At 39.6% G+C, this 24023-nt stretch overlaps 2 protein-coding genes across 2 annotated transcripts; both read right to left on the reverse strand.

Moving 5' to 3' along the window:
- On the reverse strand, positions 1-3702 carry LOC115561125 (extracellular calcium-sensing receptor-like). Its single transcript, XM_030380946.1, has 10 exons — positions 3521-3702; positions 3039-3336; positions 2854-2940; positions 2598-2705; positions 2312-2478; positions 1678-2149; positions 1368-1595; positions 1107-1230; positions 542-1014; positions 1-435 (listed from the first exon to the last, which is right to left on the reverse strand). The coding sequence occupies exons 1-10, from the start codon at positions 3700-3702 to the stop codon at positions 1-3; spliced, it is 2574 nt and encodes an 857-aa protein (XP_030236806.1).
- A 14465-nt stretch (positions 3703-18167) lies between these two features.
- Positions 18168-22378, reverse strand: LOC115560868 (extracellular calcium-sensing receptor-like). Its single transcript, XM_030380488.1, has 10 exons — positions 21744-22378; positions 21240-21537; positions 21038-21124; positions 20817-20924; positions 20580-20746; positions 19974-20445; positions 19633-19863; positions 19424-19547; positions 18869-19341; positions 18168-18764 (listed from the first exon to the last, which is right to left on the reverse strand). The coding sequence occupies exons 1-10, from the start codon at positions 22019-22021 to the stop codon at positions 18330-18332; spliced, it is 2673 nt and encodes an 890-aa protein (XP_030236348.1). The 5' UTR covers positions 22022-22378; the 3' UTR covers positions 18168-18329.
- Positions 22379-24023: the final 1645 nt, after the last annotated feature.

The following is a 24023-nucleotide window of genomic DNA, read 5'->3' on the forward strand; positions in this document are numbered from 1 at the left end:
TCATTGCACAGATGTCTTTGACATTAGATGTTTTCGAGAGTTTTTTTCTGGCTTCAGCAAGATTATGTAACATTTGGGAGCAAAAATACAGGCTAACAGGCCATAACTCGAAGCCAGGATGGCAAAGATTTCCACAGCCACAGCATACTTCCCTGGAGAGCTGATGTAGGCTGGGATGAAGGCCACCCAGACAGCACAGAAGATCAGCATGCTGAAGGTTATGTACTTGGCCTCATTGAAGTTGTCTGGTAGTTTCCTTGCTAGGAAGGCCAAGAAGAGGCAGAGGCAGGCCAGCAGGCCAATATAACCGAGGACCAGAGCAAATCCTAGAGCTGAACCCTCGTCACATAAGAGTATAACGATAGCACTCTCTCTAGGCATCAGTTTTTGTGGAGTAGGAGGAGCCACCGTCAACCAAATTATACAAATAATAACCTGTATGGAGATAAATGTGTTTTATAATACATTAATAATTATTTCCAATGCACATTACCAATGCATACATTTATTGGATATCAACAAAGAAAAGTACAATTCTCACCTGGACCAAGGTTGAAAGGGTAATGAAGGCTCTTTGCTGTACAGGTCCAAACCATTTCATAAGATTGCTGCCTGGAAGTGTTGCCCTAAAGGCCATCAATACCACTATTGTTTTACCCAGAACACAAGAGATACAGAGGACAAAGGTGATCCCGAAAGCTGTTTGGCGAAGCATACAGGACCAGTCTGAGGGACGGCCGATGAAGGTCAGAGAACACAGGAAACACAGAGTCAAGGAGAAGAGAAGCAGGAAGCTCAGCTCAGAGTTGTTGGCTCTAACTATTGGTGAAGATATGTGACAAGAGAATATAAAGATAACCCAACAAGTGCACAAGGAGCCAAGCAGGGCAATAGTTATGAGGGTTATGCCCATGGTGTCGCTGAAGGACAGGAAGTCCACTTCTTTGGGAAAGCAGGCTGTTCTCTCAACATTGGACCAAAACTGTGGCAAGCAGAGTACACACTCTATGGAATCTGAGGAAAGGAGAAGACAGCTTTAGTTTCCAGGGCCTATGCATTTCATGGTTCATGAATCTCACTGTTATAGTTTATGAATAGAGACTTACTGGTCTGATTGCTAATCTCCCCAGCTCTACAGACCACACAGTCATGGCAGCATATAGGAAAGTTTGGTCGGATGGCCTTTCTGGTGCCTTGTAGACAAGGACTGCTGCATACTGACTCAGGAACCTGGGATATAATGGACAGAAACTGTCCAGTCAATAAAATTCCCAGCAGCACAGCCAAACACTGGCACACACAGGCGTCCCGTTGTGAGGCACAACCAACGCTAGGCTTGTGCAACGTGTGAGGAATATTATTCTTACTGTTGTCTTGTTGCCATTCCATATAATGTTCTCTTCTTGGAGCTTGAGTTTTTTCTGGTCAGCTGTTGCTGTCCCATCAAACATGCCAATGGTTACAATTTGCTCGCCATCAAATCCCAGTTGCCAATTGAGTAGATCATAAATAGCGACTGGGTCACCATTGTGATCAAACTTGGTCTCCTCACCAAACTGATTAATGTAATCCACCTCCTTAAGGTAATGAAGAAGCTAAAGAGAACCATCTGGTAACCATCAATTCATCAAAATGATAAACTAAAAGTATGCCGTGAGAATCTGTGCAGTAGCCTACCTGCCATGGCTGTATATTGGTTGCATCTGGACAAGCCTTCAGTGGAAATGGTCCAGCATCCTTCTTGCAGCTCATCATGGATTTAATCGCATGGGCAATAGCATAGACAGCTTTGTAGACATTGTAAGAAATCCTTAGTTTGGAAAAATCGGAGTAGATGTTTTTCATACTTCTCAGATCCTCTGATCCAGAACACAGAGGTTTATCATTTACAATTTGATTTCCAGAATTGGCACCTAAACGGCACCCAAAGACCTTTTCCCAGAAAGGAATCAGAAAGGGATTCTCAGAGGCATCAGGGTTTGAGGGGTGTAGACGCAGTAGAAAGTCTTGAAGGCCAGGAATGTATACTCCTCGGACGGCTAACCCTATAGTGCCTTGGAGGATTTGATGGTACTTGGGAGGGGTGGAGAGCACAGGGGCTGTGCTCCATGCCTCACTGGCCAGCCATTGTATCCCTGTTAGTCCCTGCCTGTAAACAGGGACAATAACAAATGTATTGTACCTTCAAACTGAATGCAATGGCTTACAAATTGCAGATCATGTTAGAAGATCTTATCAACCGGCATTTAATTGAAAGGGATATGTTTGCATGGTATTGTGGAGATATGCTTGTAGAAACGAGGCTTCATGCCTGAGTGCCTCATCAAACAGTGCCCCAGCATCTTGTTCCACCGCAAACACCAGGACCACCAAAGCCCCTGAGGATCGAATCCTGGAAACAATAGCGGCCAAGGCCTCTCTTGCATGGTTCTTGGGGATTATCTCTTGGAGGGCCACACAGGCACCAAACTTCTTAACCTTTTGAGAACAACCAAACATATCCGTCCAACATACCAACATTCATCACATTAAGTTGATACATTTCAGGAATGTTATAATAATATCAGCAAAATATAAAGGATATAGACAGTACTTACCTCATTAGCAAAGACAGCTGCACCACTACGACCATAAACGTCATCTCCTGCTATTACTCCTACCCACGTCCACTGGAAATGTTTGACGAGCTGAACTAGTGCATCAACCTTTTAAAGGAGAGGAAAGTATGAAACATTAGTAAAATAATGATAATAAAGACACATTTCAGGTTAGGCACAACATTATAAAGGGCAAATACTATATTCATGGAAAATAGATTAAATAAAGAAAATGTGTCACACATGAGACTCTAACCTGGAAGAGGTCACTGGGCATGGTTCTTAAGAAGGCAGGGTACTCCTTTTTGTTACTGAGACAAGCACAGCTGGAGAAATAGCTCACCTGAGAGGAGAAATGTGTAAAATAGACATCACAATCTCTCAGAATTTGTATACTAAAGTGGAGATGGGTTACATTCAAAGACAATGGTTCTGTCTGACCTGAGGCACATGGAAGGCTCCGAGGAAACGAGCTACGACTAGAGACTGGGTTGATCCGGCATCCCCTATCACCACAGGAACAGTCCCGGGACACATGTGATTATCCACCATCTCTACCTCTGAATCTTGCTCGGTTACCATCAGCTCCATGGCAGCCTTCAAGGCCTGGTAGGGTGTGCTGCATGAGTCATATATCTTATAGCCCAGAGTGACGTTTGGAAGGAGTTTTCCCTCCCTGTTGATCTCTTCAATTGCAAAGATCATACTTTGTGCCATGCGAAATATTCGCAAGCTAAAGCTAAGGGAAAAAAAGAGAGAATATTCACTGAATGTAAAGGTTATATTACGTATACCATCCAAAAATATGTACGTACGTGGAATACTCCTGTCAGAAATATTTTACAGGGGAAATATAAATCCCATCTGTCTCATGAATCTTTAACTCCTTTGAAATCAATGTGTCGAAAGATTGTTGATCTTACCTGGTGCAGTGTAGGTTTGAAGGCAGGGTGGTGAAGGAGCGATGTGGCTCCACTACCGTTTCATGAAGAGGGAACAGACCCCCTAGTGTGACGTCCCCAATCCTTTGCAGAACAGGCAGGGATAGGGACCCCGGCGTTTGTTTGCATTGCTGTTCATCCTGGTCGCAAATTACTACAGACATTCCCGACCACAGCAAATGTAAAAGCAGAAAGTCTGACCAAAAAGCAGAAGCCTTTGTCACAGCACCTTGCGGCCAATTCATTTTCAACCCAATCCAAAGAAAGGTTCTATGAGGCAAAGAAACTGTTGAAACAGTGAGGCAGTAAATCAGATCTGAAGATGGAAGTCTGGACAATCCATCAATACCAATGTCGATTCATTTAAATCTCATACATGTACGTCTATGTAAACAAATGAACTAGTCAATAGCCCTCAATATAAGATCTGTGTATCAGAAACTTTGCAAAAACAACAGAATTCACAAATGGGGCAAATGTAGGGGGGATTGTAGAGGCTCATAAATTTCTTCTAGCATATCCCAGTGAAACACCATGGACATCATATAACAACCTATGGAGATGCACGTGGGTACACCACACCTCGCGGTCAGCTCAGAGAGGCTTTATATGTGCTATCTGCCTCATACGATTGCTGGCAACGAAGGATTCATCTCCCTTGCGGACAGATCAATGGAGAGATTTAAACAGATGATTTCAATAGCGGGGCAAGGATTAAAAAAAAAGAATAGAGTAGAGTGAACGTCGGATCATAACAGAGAGGGGGGGGGGGTTGTTTTTAACTGTCAGCATGGATAGTTGTATGCTTGGTTGGGGCTCGCTTATGCCTGAGTGATGAAAAGAGGCACTAGCATGTTTTTCCATAAACACATCCAGACACATGCACAAACACACACACGCACACACACACACACACACACACACACACACACACACACACACACACACACACACACACACACACACACACACACACACACACACACACACACACACACCCACACACACACACAAACACAGACAGACACCCACAAACTGAATGTTATAAAATTCATTAAATGTTCAGAATCAGACTTTTCTTTAGCCTTTGTCACATTAGTTGGGATTAGTTAATTTAAATGCAAATTAGGCTTTTAGGATTTGTTTTTAAGAGTGAATTAGAATAATATAATACCATATCATTATATTTTATCATCATATTGTTAAATATGAATATTTGATTTCTCTGCATATACGGTCCATCCGATTCTTTCAGGGGTAAACCAATAATTAGGGATTAAGGAACAATATAATGGATTATGTGGTGAAGCTGGGGGGTTGAAGGGTTGCAAGTGTGTTGTATCAGCTCATCAAATCTTCAAGGTCATAGGTATAAATGTACTGGATTCGCCTTGCCTCATAAATAGGACTGAATTAGTGTCTGAGTGAATTAGTGGCTCATTTAGAGCAAAACCCCTGCAGGCTAGACAACAAAAAACGAACTACAGAGACTCTGGTGAAAATGAGCTTTGACATGTGTACATGTTTTGCTGCCTGAGGCCAGATTTTCCCATGCTCTCTTAATGTGTTCCCACTGGGGAGGATTGCAACCTTGTTTAGGTACAAAAAGCGCTTTCCTTTCTCTCTGAGCCCTGAGGGAGCTTAGATTCTGCATTGGCTCTGTATAGGACTGATAACAGGAGAACAATAATGCAGGTGATCACGTGGGCAATATACAATTACACATGTATATACCACATAAAAACAAGACAAAGTATTTGTTTCGAAAGCCTGAGACTCCCAAGTTCAAGTTTCTTATCACACACTTTTTATTCTAATAATAATAATAATAATAATAAATGCATTTTGTATAGCGCTTTTCAATGACCCAAAGACGCTTACAGTGTCAGAGACGTAAAAAAAATAACACGAAAAGGGTGATGACAATCAGGGGGACAAGCGGAAGACAGCACAAAAGAGAACAGAAGCAAGGTGGAGTGTGAAATAGATTGCAGTGGTACAGACAAAAAAAAGACAAAACAGGTATACAGCAACAGACAAATGGTGGCAAGGATGGATTGAAGTGTGGAAGGGGGGCAGATCAGGTCAAGGGGAGAGGGCAGGGATGAAGGGGGTTATAGCTAGGGGCGGTGATAGACTTGGGAAAATAGAGGTATGTAAACATATGCACACATACATATATCAATGGTAGGAGAAGTGATATTATAGCAATAAAGCAATAAAAAAAAGTTAGATCTTGCCTTGTCTCACCAACTTACCACTTAATCATCCATGAGACTTATAGGCCTACAATCTTCGCCTACTTTCTTATCTCCACACTGCAAGTTAATGAAGAATTTTTCCCGGGAAATATCTCAAACGTTCCTCTATTTACAATAACTAACTAAGCTTTTAACATAACGATAAGCATGCTAATGGATTTCTGTATTTACTACAGGACACTGCCAAATCCAAATAATCAAAACGGTCACAACACCCTGCAGGTACCTCAGCATGCATCAGCCTGCTCACTGATGCAGGGCTGCAGGAGAGTAACACGCTTCTGTAGCTGTTCAACTGCCTCAATTCATCAAATGCAATAAAAAATATACACATTTCACGGTTTGACAACGGTTTAAAATGTAATGGAACGACCCACAATGACCAATGAACCTATTCGATTTCTCAGAAATAGTATGATTTATGCCAGTATAGGGGACTTAATGAACACAAATCCTATGCTAAATTAAAATGTAATTCTGAAGCGGTAGAGAATAAGAGTTAGGGTAGAATGCCTTGCAACAGATTCGATAGAAGTTGGATCTGCTTCTCAGTGCTGTGCATTTGACATTCATTGATGGAAAGTTGTTCAATTCAATTTCAATTTCATATTATTGTATTTTGTGATTCTGTTTTGTTTCTTCTTTATTTGTTATTTTCATTTCTAAACACAGTCCAGTCATGCCCGTAGCCAGCTATGACCTATATCTTTTTTGAGCTAAGAGAAAATCAGAAACAAAATTGTATAAAACTTCAAAAGTGCTTGCTTGATTCAGTTTAAACTCGTAACTCTTTGTGCACCGTGTGTAACAAACGGTGGTACGTGTGCGAGCATTCCCCCCCCCCAACCAAACCAAACTGAATCCCTGCAACTGAAGCCCCTCAGCCCCTTTTTTCAGACCTTTTTTCCAACCCTGGCTACGGCCCGGAGTCCAACTGGGTTGTGAAATTGTTGTTTGCTTTAGCTTTCTGCTAAATCTTGAATACATTGCGTTTTCTACAATGCATTGTTTAACTTGGCCTTTGTTTTCTTTTACGTGTCTATTTTATTTGAACTCTATTTTATACAACATTTTATTGTATGTTTGCTCAAGATTTCTGCTAGAACTTAAATAAATTGCCCTTTCTACAATGCATGTTTTTACTTTGCCTCGTCTTCTTTGACCTTATTTTATTATTTCAATTCATTGTAAGACAATGTTTCTTTAAGAGGCACTATGAGTCTGCCTCGTGTAGGAAAAGTGCTATATAAATAAATTTGCCTTGCCTTGCTTTGAATAACCTTGGTTATTCAAGGCACGTTACCATATTTTTTGCCTTACTTCTGAATCACTGTGTTGTGTATGGCTCACTTATGTTTGGGCCTTGGGCCTGATTGGTGGCAGCAATCTTCAAGTTGGTGGTTTTTGTTATGATTGATTGATGTCTGGAATGGATTAAACCACTGACCATAATCTTTTGGTAATTGCCACACATTTGACATAGCCATCTATCAATATCTTTAATATGTGGATATGTATTTCAAATGTAGTAATGCCAATCCCCAAAAGAATCCCACCTGGCATGGATTACTCAGATTGTTATCTAATAATACGTTTTTGTTTTAAATGCAGATAAAAATGTTAGGAGAATTGTTATCTTATATGAGCAAAATCCTAAACTGTTTGGAGAACTGACGATAAATGGCAGTTAGATTGAAGAATATCGCATGATTAATCGTATTGCTTGAAAGACTTAAATTTTGTATATTTATAGAAGCATGCAACAAACCAAATTCAATATTACCACTAAAATGTGATCTTAACTGTGATATGTATGCATGTTAAACTACCACAAATCTGTGTCAATTAGTTTCATGGGTAGAAAACATTTAGATTGACAAGTAATTTACATTGAGACATTCCCTTAAGACTTAGGGATCAGCTTGCTTGTAAAGTCGACTGCATGCTGGGATGGTCCTTTGAGAGCATAGTGTAGCCTCCAGTGTTGTTTTAATCAACTGCAAATCGAAACATGCAGTCATGGGTAAAATAACCATGCAATCAAGCTTAATGGTTACTGTATATTCACTACGTAAGGATGTCATCATCCGAGAACTTCCAATTAAGCTTTCTCCCAGGTCACTGGGGCAGGAGGCAGGGTCTGGCTGGGCATGCAAAGGCAGGCCGGTGTCGTCAACACAGTGATGACACCCAGGCCTTGGGCTATGAGAAGGTGTTCACCAGGTGTGGTTTGGAGAATTCATTACTTTAGCATCTCCCAAAAGGGAGCTTGCTCTTTTCAAAAACATGTTGCAAAAATGATGCAAATTGACCTCAAATTGACCTCAGTACAAATAAAACATTCCATAAACACATTATTTATCTTTAGTTGTCAGTTCTAAAAAACTGCAACATTTATGAATATATATAGATACTAACATAGATAAAGTATAAAATAACTCAACCTAAGTATGAAATAATTAACCTAGCCAGCAGAAGGTCAATGATGAGATGAACCTAAAGGGACACAACATTTTGTTTTGTATTTTAATATAGCATCACAAATGTAGAGCTTCAGTCTTATCTGGGGTCACAAATGCTGTGAAATATAGAATTTTTGTAAGATCTTACAGACTCCTAATAAAGGGATATATTAGTAAACAAAACATGGAATTTGATTGTAAAATCATGCATATATATATATATATATATATATATATATATATATATATACATCATATCTTTGTTTGATTGTATTATAAAACAGTTCCAAATTACAGGCCATGGGTTCCTTTTCAGTGGTTTCCCTAGTATTTCTTAACCATAGTAGTTTGCTCTGATTAATAGTTTTTATATATAAGAGTATAATACTCTAAGAGTATATATTATTTAGATACTTATTTGCAAAAATATAGCTGTTACTATGGAACAATATATTAACTAAATTAAAATATAGATGATGAGATTTTCTTTAGCCTGTATGAGCTTCCTCTCAAGAGGTTGAAACATATTCATGATGTGTTTGTGTGCGTGTGTGTGTGTGTGTGTGTGTGTGTGTGTGTGTGTGTGTGTGTGTGTGTGTGTGTGTGTGTGTGTGTGTGTGTGTGTGTGTGTGTGTCTGCATGTGTGTGTGCGTGCATGTGTGTGCGTGTGTGTGTGTGTGTGTGTGTGTGTGTGTGTGTGTGTGTGTGTGTGTGTGTGTGTGTGTGTGTGCGTGTGTGTGTCAGCCACCTGGTAAATAGTTTGTTCTTTGTTTTCCTTGGGAGGCCTTTGACAGATGATCTTATATTTTTGTGATAACTCACAAATATCTGGGTTACAGCTTCTTTCGACCTGGTTTCCTCATTGCAATAATGTATTCCTATAATATTGGATTATAGTCATACAAAGGAATCATTCATATTGAATGCACAGATGTTACATTTAGGAATAAGTCTGAAACTGAACAAGATGGTTGATCCACAGGGTGGGCCTGAAAAGGCAACACCATTGGTGCTGCTTTTTCAGGGTTTTTGACATCTAATTCAGGGAAGTACAATTTACATGACAGATCTCTTCTTTATCGTCAGGTTTTGGAAACAGCATGAGCCGGCCGTACTATCCTACACGGGATATTTAAATTACGCGAAGCTTCAGAATTTTGTGGACCATTATATTTCTGTAGTGGCAGAGTTCTTCTGTCTTAGGTAAAGTGTTGCATTCAGATGTGCTGAGGGCTGGGTTAGGATTTCATGTCTATTACGGTTAAAATACATGTCAGTCCTAAAGTTCTGCAGTTATTCTTGGATGGCATTCTTGCATTTAAACTCTTAAGCAAATGAACATGGGAAACTAGCTTTTATCTGAGCTTTTATCACTAGTGACAATGCCAAATGTATCAGCCACCTCATATATCCTTTTCTACAAGGGCTACACAATAAGTCTATGACCTATGTGCGTCCTGGAGGGTATTCGTCATTCAACATTGCATCTGTTTCAAATGCTATCAGGCTGTATTTGGTGGTTAGCTCCTCCCATATACTTGGTTATCGATGTGCAGGGGGAGGGCATTCTGCAAAGGGGCGTGTCGAGGGAAAGGCCTGGTTTGATTGGCCACCCGGAGTGCCACCCCTACTAAATCTGACAGTTGATTGAATTTTAACATATCAATCAAAACCTGCATTTTCGACTAGCACAGCAAAACTTGCATGACTGATGCGCCGACAATTTTAACAACGCAACGCTTCAACGCTTTTTATATTCAAATGATCATACTAACTATCATATTCAAGGACAGAATGGCATGTGTCATTCTGTGTAATTACATTTCGGACTGGCCCTGGAATGGGACAGAATGGCATGGGTCATTCTGTGCCATTCCAGGGCCAGTCCGAATTGTAATTACTTTAGAAGGTGGGGAACAAAAACTGATCCCAGTATCAGGTGTCTTCAGTTACTACTTTAAGAATGGATCCCAGGGTTTTGATAGACAGAGGCATGCAGAGGATTTGACCTGTTTGTTATTCGCAAAAAGGTGTTTCATTGTTGAAATAAACACATTGTTGTCTTGATCTGTTTCCTTCTGTATCCATGTCTAAAAAAATTTGTAAAGGCTCGTTTGCAATCCCTTTTTTCATGTAACCTTTGTAAATGGACTTGACATACCTTATTGTATAATCAAGGAAAAGCATAATAAAATGGTGGCTCCTCGGGAATTTTAATAGGGCGCCTAGGGCCATTTCAATAAGTAAAAAGGTTTGGCAGTGCTTGAAAAACGAGCAAATGGGGTTTGGGCGCCATCTGCTGGAATTCTGAGCAGGTGCAACAATGTTACATGTTACAGCCCTAGTCACTTGATGACATTCTTTATTATACCAGTGTTTGTCTTCCATCAACACTTCTTAAGTATTGATGGAGAAAAAGTATTTGCTGCAATTAATTGAGGAAGAACAATCTATTGCAAAGGAAGATGCACTATCCCTGCATGTATATATATATATATATATATATATATATATATATATATATATATATATATATATATATATATATATATCGGTGTAGTGCCTGGCGACAAACTCAAGGTCTACATGCTGGTGCCTTGCTTGAGGACACAGGCAGGGTTATTAACCTAAGATGTAGGTATTTTGGTGTGGGAAGAAACCCATGTCAGCGCCGGGAGAACACAGAAAGCCCCCCCCCGACTCACAGTCAGTAGTGTAACCCCTTTACCACTGTGTCCACCCATAAACACAGCATACCTCAGGCATCGTTGCATCTGGCATGAAGGCCCATAATCAATCCTTTTGTGTGCTGGTATGACCTTTTCCGTCTGTCTGATTTGATTAAGCACTGAGTGATTCTCCAACCCTAAAACTCCAGGTCTGCCACATGGTTGGAATTAACCTAGAATAATATCAGTTGGATAGAATAATACATATACAGCACTACTTTGCCTGAATGTTCTTTTCTCAACCCATCAAGTTTGATTAGTTAAAAAAAGAAAAGAGACATTTGACAAGGTAAACCTTTAGTGAAAGACAATCTAGGAAATAAATATATAAAAAAATATTTTCTAAAGTATTTTCAGTCTGAATAATTGCTTTATTTCCATTGTTTATATCCAGCACACACATTTAAAAATAAGTGAAAGAAGTGCATTGGAATTGGGAGAAGGTTACTTGAAAATGTAAATGAATTAAACCCTCTCCCCGTGCAGAGATAAAGCTCTTTTGATTTGGCTCTTTCCGCTGTTCCTACGTATCTGTCCTTGATGATTTCCTAACTGACAAATGCACATGATTTACTCCTGTTAATGACTTTGAGAGCTGCAAAAGTACTTAATGCTAATGACTCATTGCACACCAAATTTGTATGTCCTCTCTAATGGTACATTAATGGCCAAGTAGTTAATATAACTAATGTTAAACATCTTGTTAGGAGGCAGTATTTAAAAAGAGGCTTCTACATGCCTCTGTAGAAGGAAGAATGTCATCAATATTATTAGATTTAACAGCTCAAAACCAGTAAAATCGACATTGCTATTGCACATTAGTATTCAACATCTGATGTTTCCGAGAGTTCTTCTCTGGTCTGAGCAAGATTTTGTAACATTTGGAAACACAAAGTACAGGCTGGCTAACAGACCATAAACTAGAAGCCAGGATTGCAATGATCTCAACTGCCACATAGTTCTTCCCTGGGGAGCTTATGTAGGCTGGGATGAAGGTCACCCAGACAGCAGAGAAGATCAGCATGCTGAAGGTGATCAGCATGCTGAAGGTGATGACGAAATATTCGTAAGCTAAATTTAATGCGTAGAAATAATCAGAATCAGGTTATTACATCAGGGTATATATAGTCTCCTAAAGCACAATGTAAACATGGCAGTCACAATTTTGGGTGTGGAGACTATAGCCTCAAACACCTCTTATGTTTAAAACTCATGTTAAAAGTAAAACATATTTGAAAGGAGAAAGATAAATCACATCCATCTCATAAATCTTCATGTTCAAATGTTTTATTTAAATTCTAGATTTGGTTATTTGTATTCGTTTTAAATAATGAATTAATATAATATAGTACCATTTAATTATATTATATCATGAGATATTTGATTTCTCTGCATTTGAAAATCCATCAGATTCTCAGCAGTATATCAGTATGTATTTTTCAAGGAATTTTACAATGGATCTCCCAGTTATGAAGTGAAGCTTGGGGCCGAAGGCTGAAAATGTGCTGCATCAGCTCATCAAGGCTTCAAGGTCATAGGTATAAATGTTCTAGAACTGGCTTGCCTCATAAATCTGAGTGATCAGTGTATGAATTAATTAGTGTCTAATTAAGAGCCAAAACCCTGCAGGCTAGACAACAAAAACCTAAATGACAGACTCTGGTGAAAATTAAATTGACAAAGGTAAGTGTTTTACTGCCTGAGGCCAAAGTTGTCCATGTTCTCTCAATGTGCTAAGTTAATGTGTGTCCCACGAGGGGCGATTGCAACCTTGTTTAGGTAAAGATTAAACTGTGCCATGATACTGTTTCCTTTCACTCTGAGTGCCGAGGGAGCAGAGACTGCATAGACTCAGTAAACCTTCATGTTGAAGTTTATTTATCGTAATCTTTATATTCTAATGATTTATATACACATCATATATGGATGGGAGAAGATAGAAAATCTGTTAAATTAAGTGATATTAGGGGCATTATTCACTCAGCCATTACAAAAATCAACACGATTTTGTTGCAACAAGATCAAGAAGAAAAACCAGAAAAAAAGAGAGCAGCCAGAAATAATGAAACAATTGTATGTATGATGTATTATTAATCATAATCGTAATTTGTATATTAGTAATTATAAACGCTGGCCATAAGAGGCAATTGCAAACTAACTTAGATTTTGCCTTGTCCCACTAACTTACCATCTGATCACAACTTCCAGATGACTTCCAGTTATTTTATTTGGTACTAGTTAATCATCTTAAATATTGTTAATTATCTGTTTTGTCGCCATCTTTCATGTAATAAAGTGACATAATGATGATTGAGCCTATGGCCCGCTGATAGAACACCTTGCATTTGCTATTAACCATAATTATTTTCTTGGTGTCCCTAAATTGTATACAAAGTTATCACCCAGAACACAATGGTTTGACAACAGTTTACTTTGAAATGGAACTAGGCAATGGCCCTATTACATTTCTATGAAATATTGCAATTATTTTAACAGGGAACCTAATGAACTTGAATCCAATGGCTTAAAGGAAAATGAAATAGGAAGTGGAAGGATAAGGATTAGGGTAAAATACCTTGCCGCAAATGGGATGAAGAAGGATCTGCTTATCAGTACCGTGCACTTGACATTCATTGATGTAAGAGTTTAATTAAATGTCCATTATTAGTGTCCTCTAATTCTCTTTTGCGATCTGATGAAACAGTGCAATCTTTTTTTTCTCAGTTTTATTTCTTTTTTCATTTAGCCTAAGAATAAACAGTCCAGTCATAATAGTCTGGGTTGTAAATAACAGATAGATATTTATAACAAATAAAAAAACGACTACACACACTTTACAACTTTTCTGTATTTCTTGCCTTACTTTTGAATCACCATCTTAAGTAGGTTGATTGCTGCTCACTTGCTCGCCTGGTCAATCCAGCAGTTGTTCACTCTATTTTTTTGAGTGTCGTGTAAACACAGTGCGTTTATATGAGACTCAAGAAAATCGAATTATTGGGTTATTCCAACTATGATTGGATTATTTAGATGCATGTATGCACCTTAAACTAAAATTGAATCAAATTGGGTTTCACATAGTCGGATTAACAAACAGACTATTTGATTGACAGTCGCATCAACAGTGCATGTTTACGGTCAATCGAATTTAAATTGGATTTTGCGTTCTGCGTATGCTCAAAATCTTTTCCGGGGGACGTGAGCCGAAAGTAGAAGGAGACGGTAGTCGTGTTGTTGTCGCTGTCGGAAAAACTGTGATTTATTTAAAAAGGTGGTGCAGAAGATGGAGGAAGGCGGTGTTGTGCCAATGTAGTTACCCCCTATAAGAAGTCTATCATCATCAACATGGTATCAGCACACACTACGCTTCGATTTCACCCAAGGCTGAATTAAAAGTAAAAAAAATTCTAAATGTTGGTCGACAACAAGGTTGTAAAGTAGTAACTTCAGGCACATCTGTCGAAATAAATGTTTTTTTCTTCCGACGTGTTAACCATCTTTATTCATTCATTGCGCCGCGGCCGAACTGACGGGGATATTCTCTTATATTATGAATCTTAAAGACTGCGTAGGGTTTTCCGACTCTGGCATTGACTCTCTGAAGTCTACAATGAACTGCGACATAGAGGAGAAAGGGATTGTTGGAGTATGCGGCCGGAGGAACTGCTCTGGCGGGATTTTGCATACGGTGACAATCCCTTTTCTCCTCCATGTCGCGGTTCAATCTGGACATCAGAGAATCAGAGAAATAACATGGACCCGAAGTGAACTGGCCAATGAATCGATTTTCTCAAAGCCATGAATAATCGGACAATTGCAGTTTTCCGATTGAGGAGCATAGTCGAACTATGGCTTTAATCGGATTAAGCTGTGCACGTAAACGTACTGACTCAGTACGTTTATATGTACAGAGTAATCTGATTAGTGTCACTTGGGCCTGGTTGGTTGCGTTGATGTTCATGTTGGTGGTTCAAGTTATGACTGATTGACTTCTGGAATGAATGAAACCAGTAGCCAATATCCTAAAACTACCTTTGGTAATCATCACATATTTGACTTATCCATATATTAACACATAATATGTTGAGACATTTTCTTGCCAATCCCCAAAAGGCATAAGCTAAATCAAAAAAAGGTTGGAGATAAATTGCGTATAATGTATTGTCAATCATTATATTGCTATAAAGACTGTGAGTTTAAACAATTGTAGACGCCTTTATTAAATCATGTATCAAAATAAATTAAAGATTACCACTAAAATGTGATGAAAACTGTGATATTTGGCCATGAATATCTGACAAATATTACAAATCTGTGTCAATTAGTTTCATGGGTAGAAATCATTTGGATGGACAAGTAATTATATTGAGACATTCCCTTAAGACTTGGGAATCGGCTTGTTTGTAAAGTCGACTGCATGCTGGGATGATCCTTTGAGAGCATAGTGTAGCCTCCAGTGTTGTTTTAATCAACTGCAAATTGAAACATGCAGTCATGTGTAACAAAACCACGCAATCAAGGTTAATTGTTACTATTTATTCACTACGGTAAAGATGTCATCATCCGAGAACTGCCAATTAAGCTTTCTCCCAGGTCACTGGGGCAGGAGGCAGGGTCTGGCTGGGCATGCAAAGGCAGGTAGATGTCGTCAACACAGTGATGACACCCAGGCCTTGGGCTATGAGAAGGTGTTCACCAGGTGTGGTTTGGAGAATGAATTAATTAAGCACCTCCCAAAGGGGGGATTGCTCTGTTCAACAACATGTTGCAAAAATGATGCAAATCGCACTCAACACCAATAACCTCAGTGGTATTAATGTTAGCATTGCATCATCAAAGATAATGAATATAGTCAATATGAAATACAATATAATAAATTAAACAATATAAACAAATATAAATACATATTTCATAACTTCAGACTTGAATAGAGTTCACAATCAAATTCCAATTTTAAAGTTCCCGTACCAACAAAAGCCGAATCAAAGATTAGTTAGTAGCATTTAGCATCAGATATGTTAATTTAGTTATTATTTTAATGATATTGTGGACAATACATCTGTAAGGCAAGGACTTCAGTAAACAGAAACGTGATGCAATAATTCTGTAATAGTTTCAACCAGGCAGTGGATAATCAGGCTACAAGGGTTTCCTTACCAATTAATTCGTGAACGGGCCATGTATGGAGCAGTCACGTGTCAAGAGTTCAAATGTCAAGTTCTTGTGGCAGAAACCTTGAGTGTTATCCAAGATATGTTTAAATATGTAAAAGACCACTTGATTAAATGTAAGAATGACCAGAATCATGCTGAAGTAGATCATGGAAATACATAAAGGGAATACAAAAACGCTTTTTATACACAATAATATACAGCACTTTTTAAGTATTGCATGAAGCTATTAAAAAATTACATTTGATTTGGTTTGTTTGTAGATTAAAAATTGTTTCCAAAATCCCCTTAGATTAAAAGGGATTTTGGAAAAATGTTTTATTGTAAATGTTTGTAGATAATGATACATGACCTCTGGTGTGGAGGGAGATGAGTGTCTTAAACCTGTGCAGATTGATCACAGGCTGGGTGAGGCTGCAACAGGTGTGCAGCCTCACACAGCCCCAGAGTCCAATCAGACCCTGGTCAGGTGAAGCTGTTTAAACCAGCCATCATCCACGCACACACTCCACACTATGTTCAAGGAAATATAGTTTAAATATGTTGTGTGTAGATTCGAATGACTTAAATTAAATAATATAATATCATATATAAATGAATGAACATGAACATTCATCAGGTAATGAGGAAACCATGAGTATGATTAGTTATACTGTTATTATAATCAGTATTGATGATATTAATATCATCAATAGTGTTGAAATATAGCCATAAAAAGGGTTACGTAAGGGTTGCGTTCAGATGTGCGCAGGGGTTGGTTAGGATTTCATGTCTAATAGCGTTAGAATACAGGTCAGTCCTCAGTTGCAGCAGTTATCTTGGATGGCATTATAGCATTTCACCTCTTAAGCAAATTAACGTGGGAAATTAGCTTAAATCTGAACAGGATGATGTATCTCGTCATTGACAGTGCCACCACTTTGACCAACTCATATGGACCGTTCTAGAAGGGCTAGAACTAGAACTCTTGAGGCTGGGCACCCCGACTATGAATGATCATTATCACATGCTCAATCAGGCTGTGCTTGGTACTAGTTTGCTCCTCCCATATACATCCGTAGGGATGTCCAGGGGGGAGGGCCTTCTGCCATAGGTGGGTCCAGGCGAAGGGCCTTATTTGATTGGCTAAATCTGTCAGTTGATAGAATTTAACCTTATCAATCAAAATCAAGGTGTTCCACTGGCAATACAAACACTATAGCAGAACTTGCCTGACTAATGCCCTACAGTTTTTAGTACTCAATGATTTTTATTCAAATTGGTAAAAGTTATCATATGCATTGAAAAAAAAGGGGATGCCTGGGTAATCTCTCTGACTTAAAAACAGAAGATGGGGAAAAAACTTATCACAGTACTGGCTGTCTTCACTATCTACTTTCCTTAGTATGGACTGCTGGGTTCTGATAGACCAAGGCATACAGAGGATTTGACTTGTTAGTCATTTCGGTAAAGGTCTTTCATTGTTTATCTTGATCTGTTTCCCTGGGTATCCCCATCGCTAAACATTTGCATCAATCCATATGTGAAATCCCCTTCCTTTTTATGTCAGGTGTGTAAACGGCCTTGACAACCAAATCACCTCATCAAGAAAAATCATATGAAATGAAATGGTGGCTCCTCCTTCATTTAGATAGTGGCCTTTGAAATGGGGTTTGGACGCCATCTGCTGGAATTCTGAGCAGATTCAACACTAATATTTTACATAGTTAGTAGCTTGTATTAATGGATTAATTATACCATGGTTTGTCTTCTCTGTACTTAAATGAGACTAACCTTGATAAAATAGCTGTGTACTTGATGTAATGCATCAATGTACTCAAGGCTGTCAGGAATAAATAAGAAGTAGCTGTTGAACTCTTATGGCACTATTGTTTGATGTTATTGATGAGTTTGTATTCAAGTTTGTTATTGTAAAGAATGAGTCATAATAGCAAGGAGAATAGTCTTTATTTGTTTCTCGTAGCAAGTATCTCTGCATGGGATCTCTACATTTAACCATCACTAGGAGTATAGGTGCATTTAATCATCACGAGCAGCAATAGAAGCAATGGGCAGCTGCAGTGCAGCGCCAAAAGAACAACTTCTATTGTGCCCCCTAGTGGAGAAATGGAAGAAAATAATCAATTGCGATTTGATTTAACAGCACCAAAAGCAGGAAAATCGACATGTTATTGCACATTGGTCTTTGACATTAGATGTTTCCGAGAGTTCTTCTCGGGTCTGAGCAAGATTATGTAACATTTGGGAGCAAAAATACAGGCTAACAGACCATAACTAGAAGCCAGGATGGCAAAGATCTCCACAGCCACAGAGTACTTCCCTGGAGAGCTGATGTAGGCTGGGATGAAGGCCACCCAGACAGCACAGAAGATCAGCATGCTGAAGGTGATGAGCTTGGCCTCATTGAAATTGTCTGGTAACTTTCTGGCTAAGAAGGCCAAGAAGAGGCAGAGGCAGGCCAGCAGGCCAATATAACCGAGGACCAGAGCAAATCCTAGAGCTGAACCCTCATCACATAAGAGTAAAACGATGGCACTCTCTCTAGGCATCAGTTTTTGTGGAGTAGGAGGAGCCACCGTCAACCAAATTATACAAATAATAACCTGAATGGAGAGACATATTTGTTCTTCAAAAACAATAAAATGGAATTTCTGTTTTCATCAAAAATCAAGCAATAGCACAAGTAGACATGACACGAAAGCCTCACCTGGACCAAGGTTGAAAGGGTAATGATGGCTCTTTGCTGTACTGGTCCAAACCATTTCATAAGATTGCTGCCCGGAAGTGAAGCCTTAAAAGCCATCAACACCACTAAAGTCTTCCCCAGAACACAAGAGATACAGAGGACAAAGGTGATCCCAAAAGCTGTGTGGCGAAGCATACAGGACCAGTCTGAGGGACGACCGATGAAGGTCAGAGAACATAGGAAACACAGATTCAAGGAGAAGAGCAGCAGGAAACTCAGCTCAGAGTTATTAGCTCTAACTATAGGAGTAGATATGTGACAAGAGAATATAAAGATAACCCAACAAGTGCACAAGGAGCCAAGCAGAGCAACAGTCGTCAGTGTTTTGCCCATGGTGTCGCTGAAGGACAGGAAGTCCACTTCTTTGGGAAAGCAGGCTGTTCTCTCAACATTGGACCAAAAAAGAGGCAAGCAGCGCAAACACTCTATGGAATCTGAGGAAAAGGATAAGACAGCATTAGTTTCCATGTAATGTTCCAGGTAGGTCACTGTGTTAATATATACATGGATACTTACTGGTCCGATTGCTAATCTCCCCAGCTCTGCAGACCACACAGTCATGGCAGCATACAGGAAAGTTTGGTCGGATGGCCTTTCTGGTGCCTGAGGGACAGGGACTGCTGCATTCTGACTGGGGAACCTTGGAGATAATGGAAGAGACACTCACAGGGTTCAAAATACACCTACAGCCACGTCACACATATCACCACACAAACACCACTTACCATTGTCTTGTTGTCATTCCAAAGAATGTTATTATCTTGCAGCTGGAGTTTTTTACGGCCAGCCGGTGCTGTCCCATCGAACATTCCAATGGTTATAAATTGCATCTCTCCATTTGATCCCAGTTGCCAATTGACCAGATCATACATAGCTACGGGGTCTCCGTTTTGGTCAAACATGGTCTCATCCCCAAACTGATTTGTGTATTCCACCTCTTTTAGGTAGTGAAGGAGCTGTTGAGAGGGGGGTAGGGGAGAAATCGAGTTCATTTGTCTTTCTAAGTGTAAAAATGGTATTCTAGAATCAATACATTCTAGATGTGCAGCCAGAATCTGTAAATCACCTGCCATGGCTGTATATTGGTTGCCTCTGAACAAGCCTGCAGTAAAAATGGCCCAGCCCCATCATTACAGCTCTTCATAGCTTTAATCGCATGTGCAATTGCGTAAACAGCCTTGTAGACATTGTAAGAAATCCTCAGCTGGGAAACGTCATTGTAAATGTTCTTTATACTTTTCAGGTCCTCTGTACCAGAACATGGAGGTTTATAATTTTCATTTTCCATTAAAGTCCTTTCACCTAGACGACACCCAAAGACCTCTTCCCAGAAAGGGATCAGAAAGGGATTCTCAGAAGCATCTGAGTTTGAGGGGTGTAGGCGAAGCAGAAAGTCCTGCAGGCCAGGGATCTGTGCTCTACGTAAAGCCAAACCTATAGTGCCCTGGAGGATGTGTTGGTACTTCTTAGGGGTAGAGAGGACAGATGCGGTGCTCCATGCCTCACTCGCCAGCCAATGGATCCCTGACAGCCCCTGCCTAACGACAGAACATATGACACATTTAGCGTTGAGCTTGTAAATACAATGCAGAACAAAGATCAGGTTAATCAGAAGCATAAGTGAAAAAGTGATTTCTACAGACAATGTGGTTGTAAAAACAATGCTTAATACCTGAGTGCTTCATCAAACAGCGCTGCAGCATCTTGTTCCACAGCAAACACCAGGACCACCAAAGCCCCTGAGGATCGAATCCTGGAAACAATAGCGGCCATCGCATCCCTTGCATGGTTCTTAGGGATGATTTCATGGAGGGCCACACAGGCACCAAACTTCTGAACCTTTAAGAGCAATGGGTCAATACAATTTTCAGAAAAGACAATCATTTTAGAAAGATAAAGACACACCTACCTCATTGTCAAAGATTGTCGCACCACCTCGGCCATATGCATCGTCACCTGCTATTACGCCCACCCATGTCCAGTCAAAATGTCTGACCAGCTGCACGAGGGCATCCACCTTGAAGCAGAGCAGCAAGTAGCAAAGAAAACATCAGCACAAGACAATAGTTAAGGTAGAAATTCTTGAATACAGCTTATTTATTTTGTATGATAGTACATTGATGCCCTCACCTGAAAGAGGTCACTAGGCATGGTCCTTAAGAAGGCAGGATACTCCATTTTGTTACTGAGACAAGCACAGCTGGAGAAATAGCTCACCTGAGAGGAGAAAAACAATTAGATATAACAGCTCTTTCCATTTGTGTTTTCAAAATGTTACCTCCAAAGAGTAGATGGTTTCAGGTGAATGGTCAGTGGGCATTTGACGTCTGACCTGAGGCACATTGAACGCTCCAAGGAATCGAGCCACAACTAGTGACTGTGTGGAGCCTCCATCTCCTATCACCACAGGAACAGTCCCGTGACACATGTGATTATCCACCATCTCTACCTCTGAATCTTGCTCGGTTCCCATCAGCTCCATGGCAGCCTTCAAGGCCTGGTAGGGGGTGCTGCATGAGTCATAAATCTTATAGCCCAGAGTGACGTTTGGAAGGAGTTTTCCCTCCCTGTTGATCTCTTCAATTGCAAAGATCATAGTCTGCATCCAGCGAAATGTTCGGAAGTTGAACCTTGAGGAAAAAAATAAACATTAGGTATTCCTATGTCCATTGCAGGTGGACAGTTTGTTTCACAATTAGGTCGCAATTTATACAGAATGAATAATGCAGGTAACAAATACTTGATGGGAAAAATAGATATCTTGTGCCTTAGGCTTGAGTTCCTGCCGGCAGAAATATTTCTGCAAAGAATCATCCTCTAAGCCTGAAGTTCTTACCTGGTGCACCTTGGGTGTGGTGGCATGGTGGTGAATAAACGATTAGGCTCCACCACCATGTCATGAAGAGAAAAGAGACCCCCTAGTGTGATATCCCCGTTTCTTTGCAGAACAGGCAGAGACATGGACCCTGGTATAAGTTTACATTGCTGAGCCTTGGTTTCTACCTGGTTAAACATAACTGACAATATCCCCCACAGCAGCACATGTAAATGTACATAGTCTGGCAAATTAACTGACGCCTTGGGCTTCATCAATGCAACTTTCAAGAAATTCATTCTCTCTACAATGCTAAAACAAGGGTTGTGCTAGACAAAGATACAGTTGAGACTGGTCTTAATATACCAGATTGGACAATGTTTTTTTAGACATTCCATCCATATTTTCAATAATGAGCTAAATCTCAACAATCAAAAAAAAAAGAACTGGAAACAAGTTCTGGATACAGAAAAAAATATCAAAGTATTAGACAATCTATTTAATCTCCCAAATTATGTACAAACATATACAAAAGAGCCAGCCCCTAAATGTTTCTAAAAAAGTGCCATAATCTTGTCATATCCTAGTCAAGCAGCTTTCCCTAAAGCCCCCTCAAATATCATAGCACAATATAAGGAGATGCACGAGTGTACACCTCGCTTCAGGGTCAGTTGAGAAGGCTTTATATGTGCTAACTGCTTCGATCGCTTGAACAAAATAGGACCCATCTCCCTTGCGGGATGATCATTGGAAAAATATATCACTCCGTTTTCCAAACAATGTGTCAGGGACAACTTTACGGAATGAACATTGGATCTTAATACAGAGAGAGGGGAGCTGTTGTTCGCTGTCAAAATACATAGTGTTATGCCTGAATGGGCCTCATGCTTTAGTGATGAACCGAGACAGAAGAGACATGTTTTGCTCACTACATAGGCAACAGCTTATGCCAGCTTAACTAACCCTCACCCTAACATCGCTGGTGTTCTGAAGTTGTTTATCAAGTCTGAATCATGATTTGATATGATATATGCATTTGGTGCCATTTGAATGCATCTTGTGACTATTCCAATCAGAATGTAATCACAGAATTTTCAGTGATCCGATTTTCTGCAAGGAGATTAACCAATGACATATTGGAAGATATTTGAAATGATACTATACAGTAAATAGCGAGAGACTCATGACCAACACTTGCAGGTATCTCACACCACCTGCAATCGCATTGGCATGATTGCATGATTTGGGATCTAGGGGTTCATCTTGCCTCTTAAATGTGGTGAAATTAGTGGCTCATTAAGATCAACACCCCTTCAGGCTAGACAACAATAAACTACAGAGACTTTTACGAAAATTATCCTTAAACATATAAGTGCATGTTTTACTGCCTGAGGCCTGTGCTTTCCATGTTCTCCTAATGTGCTCCCCACTGGTGTGATTTATGATACTCTTTCTCTCTGAGCCTTTAGGGAGCAAAAAGGCCTGATTTCTCAAGAGGGCTAGCTTCAGTGTCACTGAAAATTATCAGATCACGTAGAGTGAGCAATTAAGTCACTCAGGTAGGTGTCCTTGTGGGCCATTATTGGCAGAATGCGGTTTCCCTCTACAAAGTCAGTGAATGGGATCCGAAGCCAGCAAACGGAATGGATGCAATTACAACGAAAAGTGAAGGCTGTCAGAATTATCAAAAACGTATGAAAAATGTCAAGATTATTGATTATTCATCAATCACTTCATTTATTTATCAATGAACTACACCTAATGTTGGGGGTGATTGTAACAAATAATAACTGTAGATAGAAATAAGGTTCAATTTGAGGAAATTCAAGTTCAAATTAAGTATAAATAAATTATGAAAAAAACATGTGCATGTTATTTTACATTATTTTCAACTTATTCATTTTTACTACAGTAGTAACATACAAAAACTAACATAAGGAAGTCCCTGATTTCAGACTGGCTAAATATTGTCCACCATCATGTGTATGGGGCTGCAAAGCTTCAGCACAACAAATTCTTAATGTTTAGTTTAACATTATTTGAATAAACCAGTCTGAGTGGGGAAAATCTCACACAGTGTAGTCCTAAGCAGCACAACAGGTTAAGCCCCTCTCAGTATTGTATGTAGCTGGTTTGGGAAGTCCATGAATTGCTATACTATGTAGATGATAATGGGCTCCGTTTCTCGGATATAAATATTATTGCTATTATGTGCTATTACCACTCGGACAGATGAACATTTGAGTGAAGAGGCACAAAGTTTTAAATTATATTTGCGGTATATTTGTCGTTGTTGTAAAC

This window comes from Gadus morhua, chromosome 16 (assembly GCF_902167405.1).
Source record: "Gadus morhua chromosome 16, gadMor3.0, whole genome shotgun sequence".
Taxonomy (NCBI): domain Eukaryota; kingdom Metazoa; phylum Chordata; class Actinopteri; order Gadiformes; family Gadidae; genus Gadus; species Gadus morhua.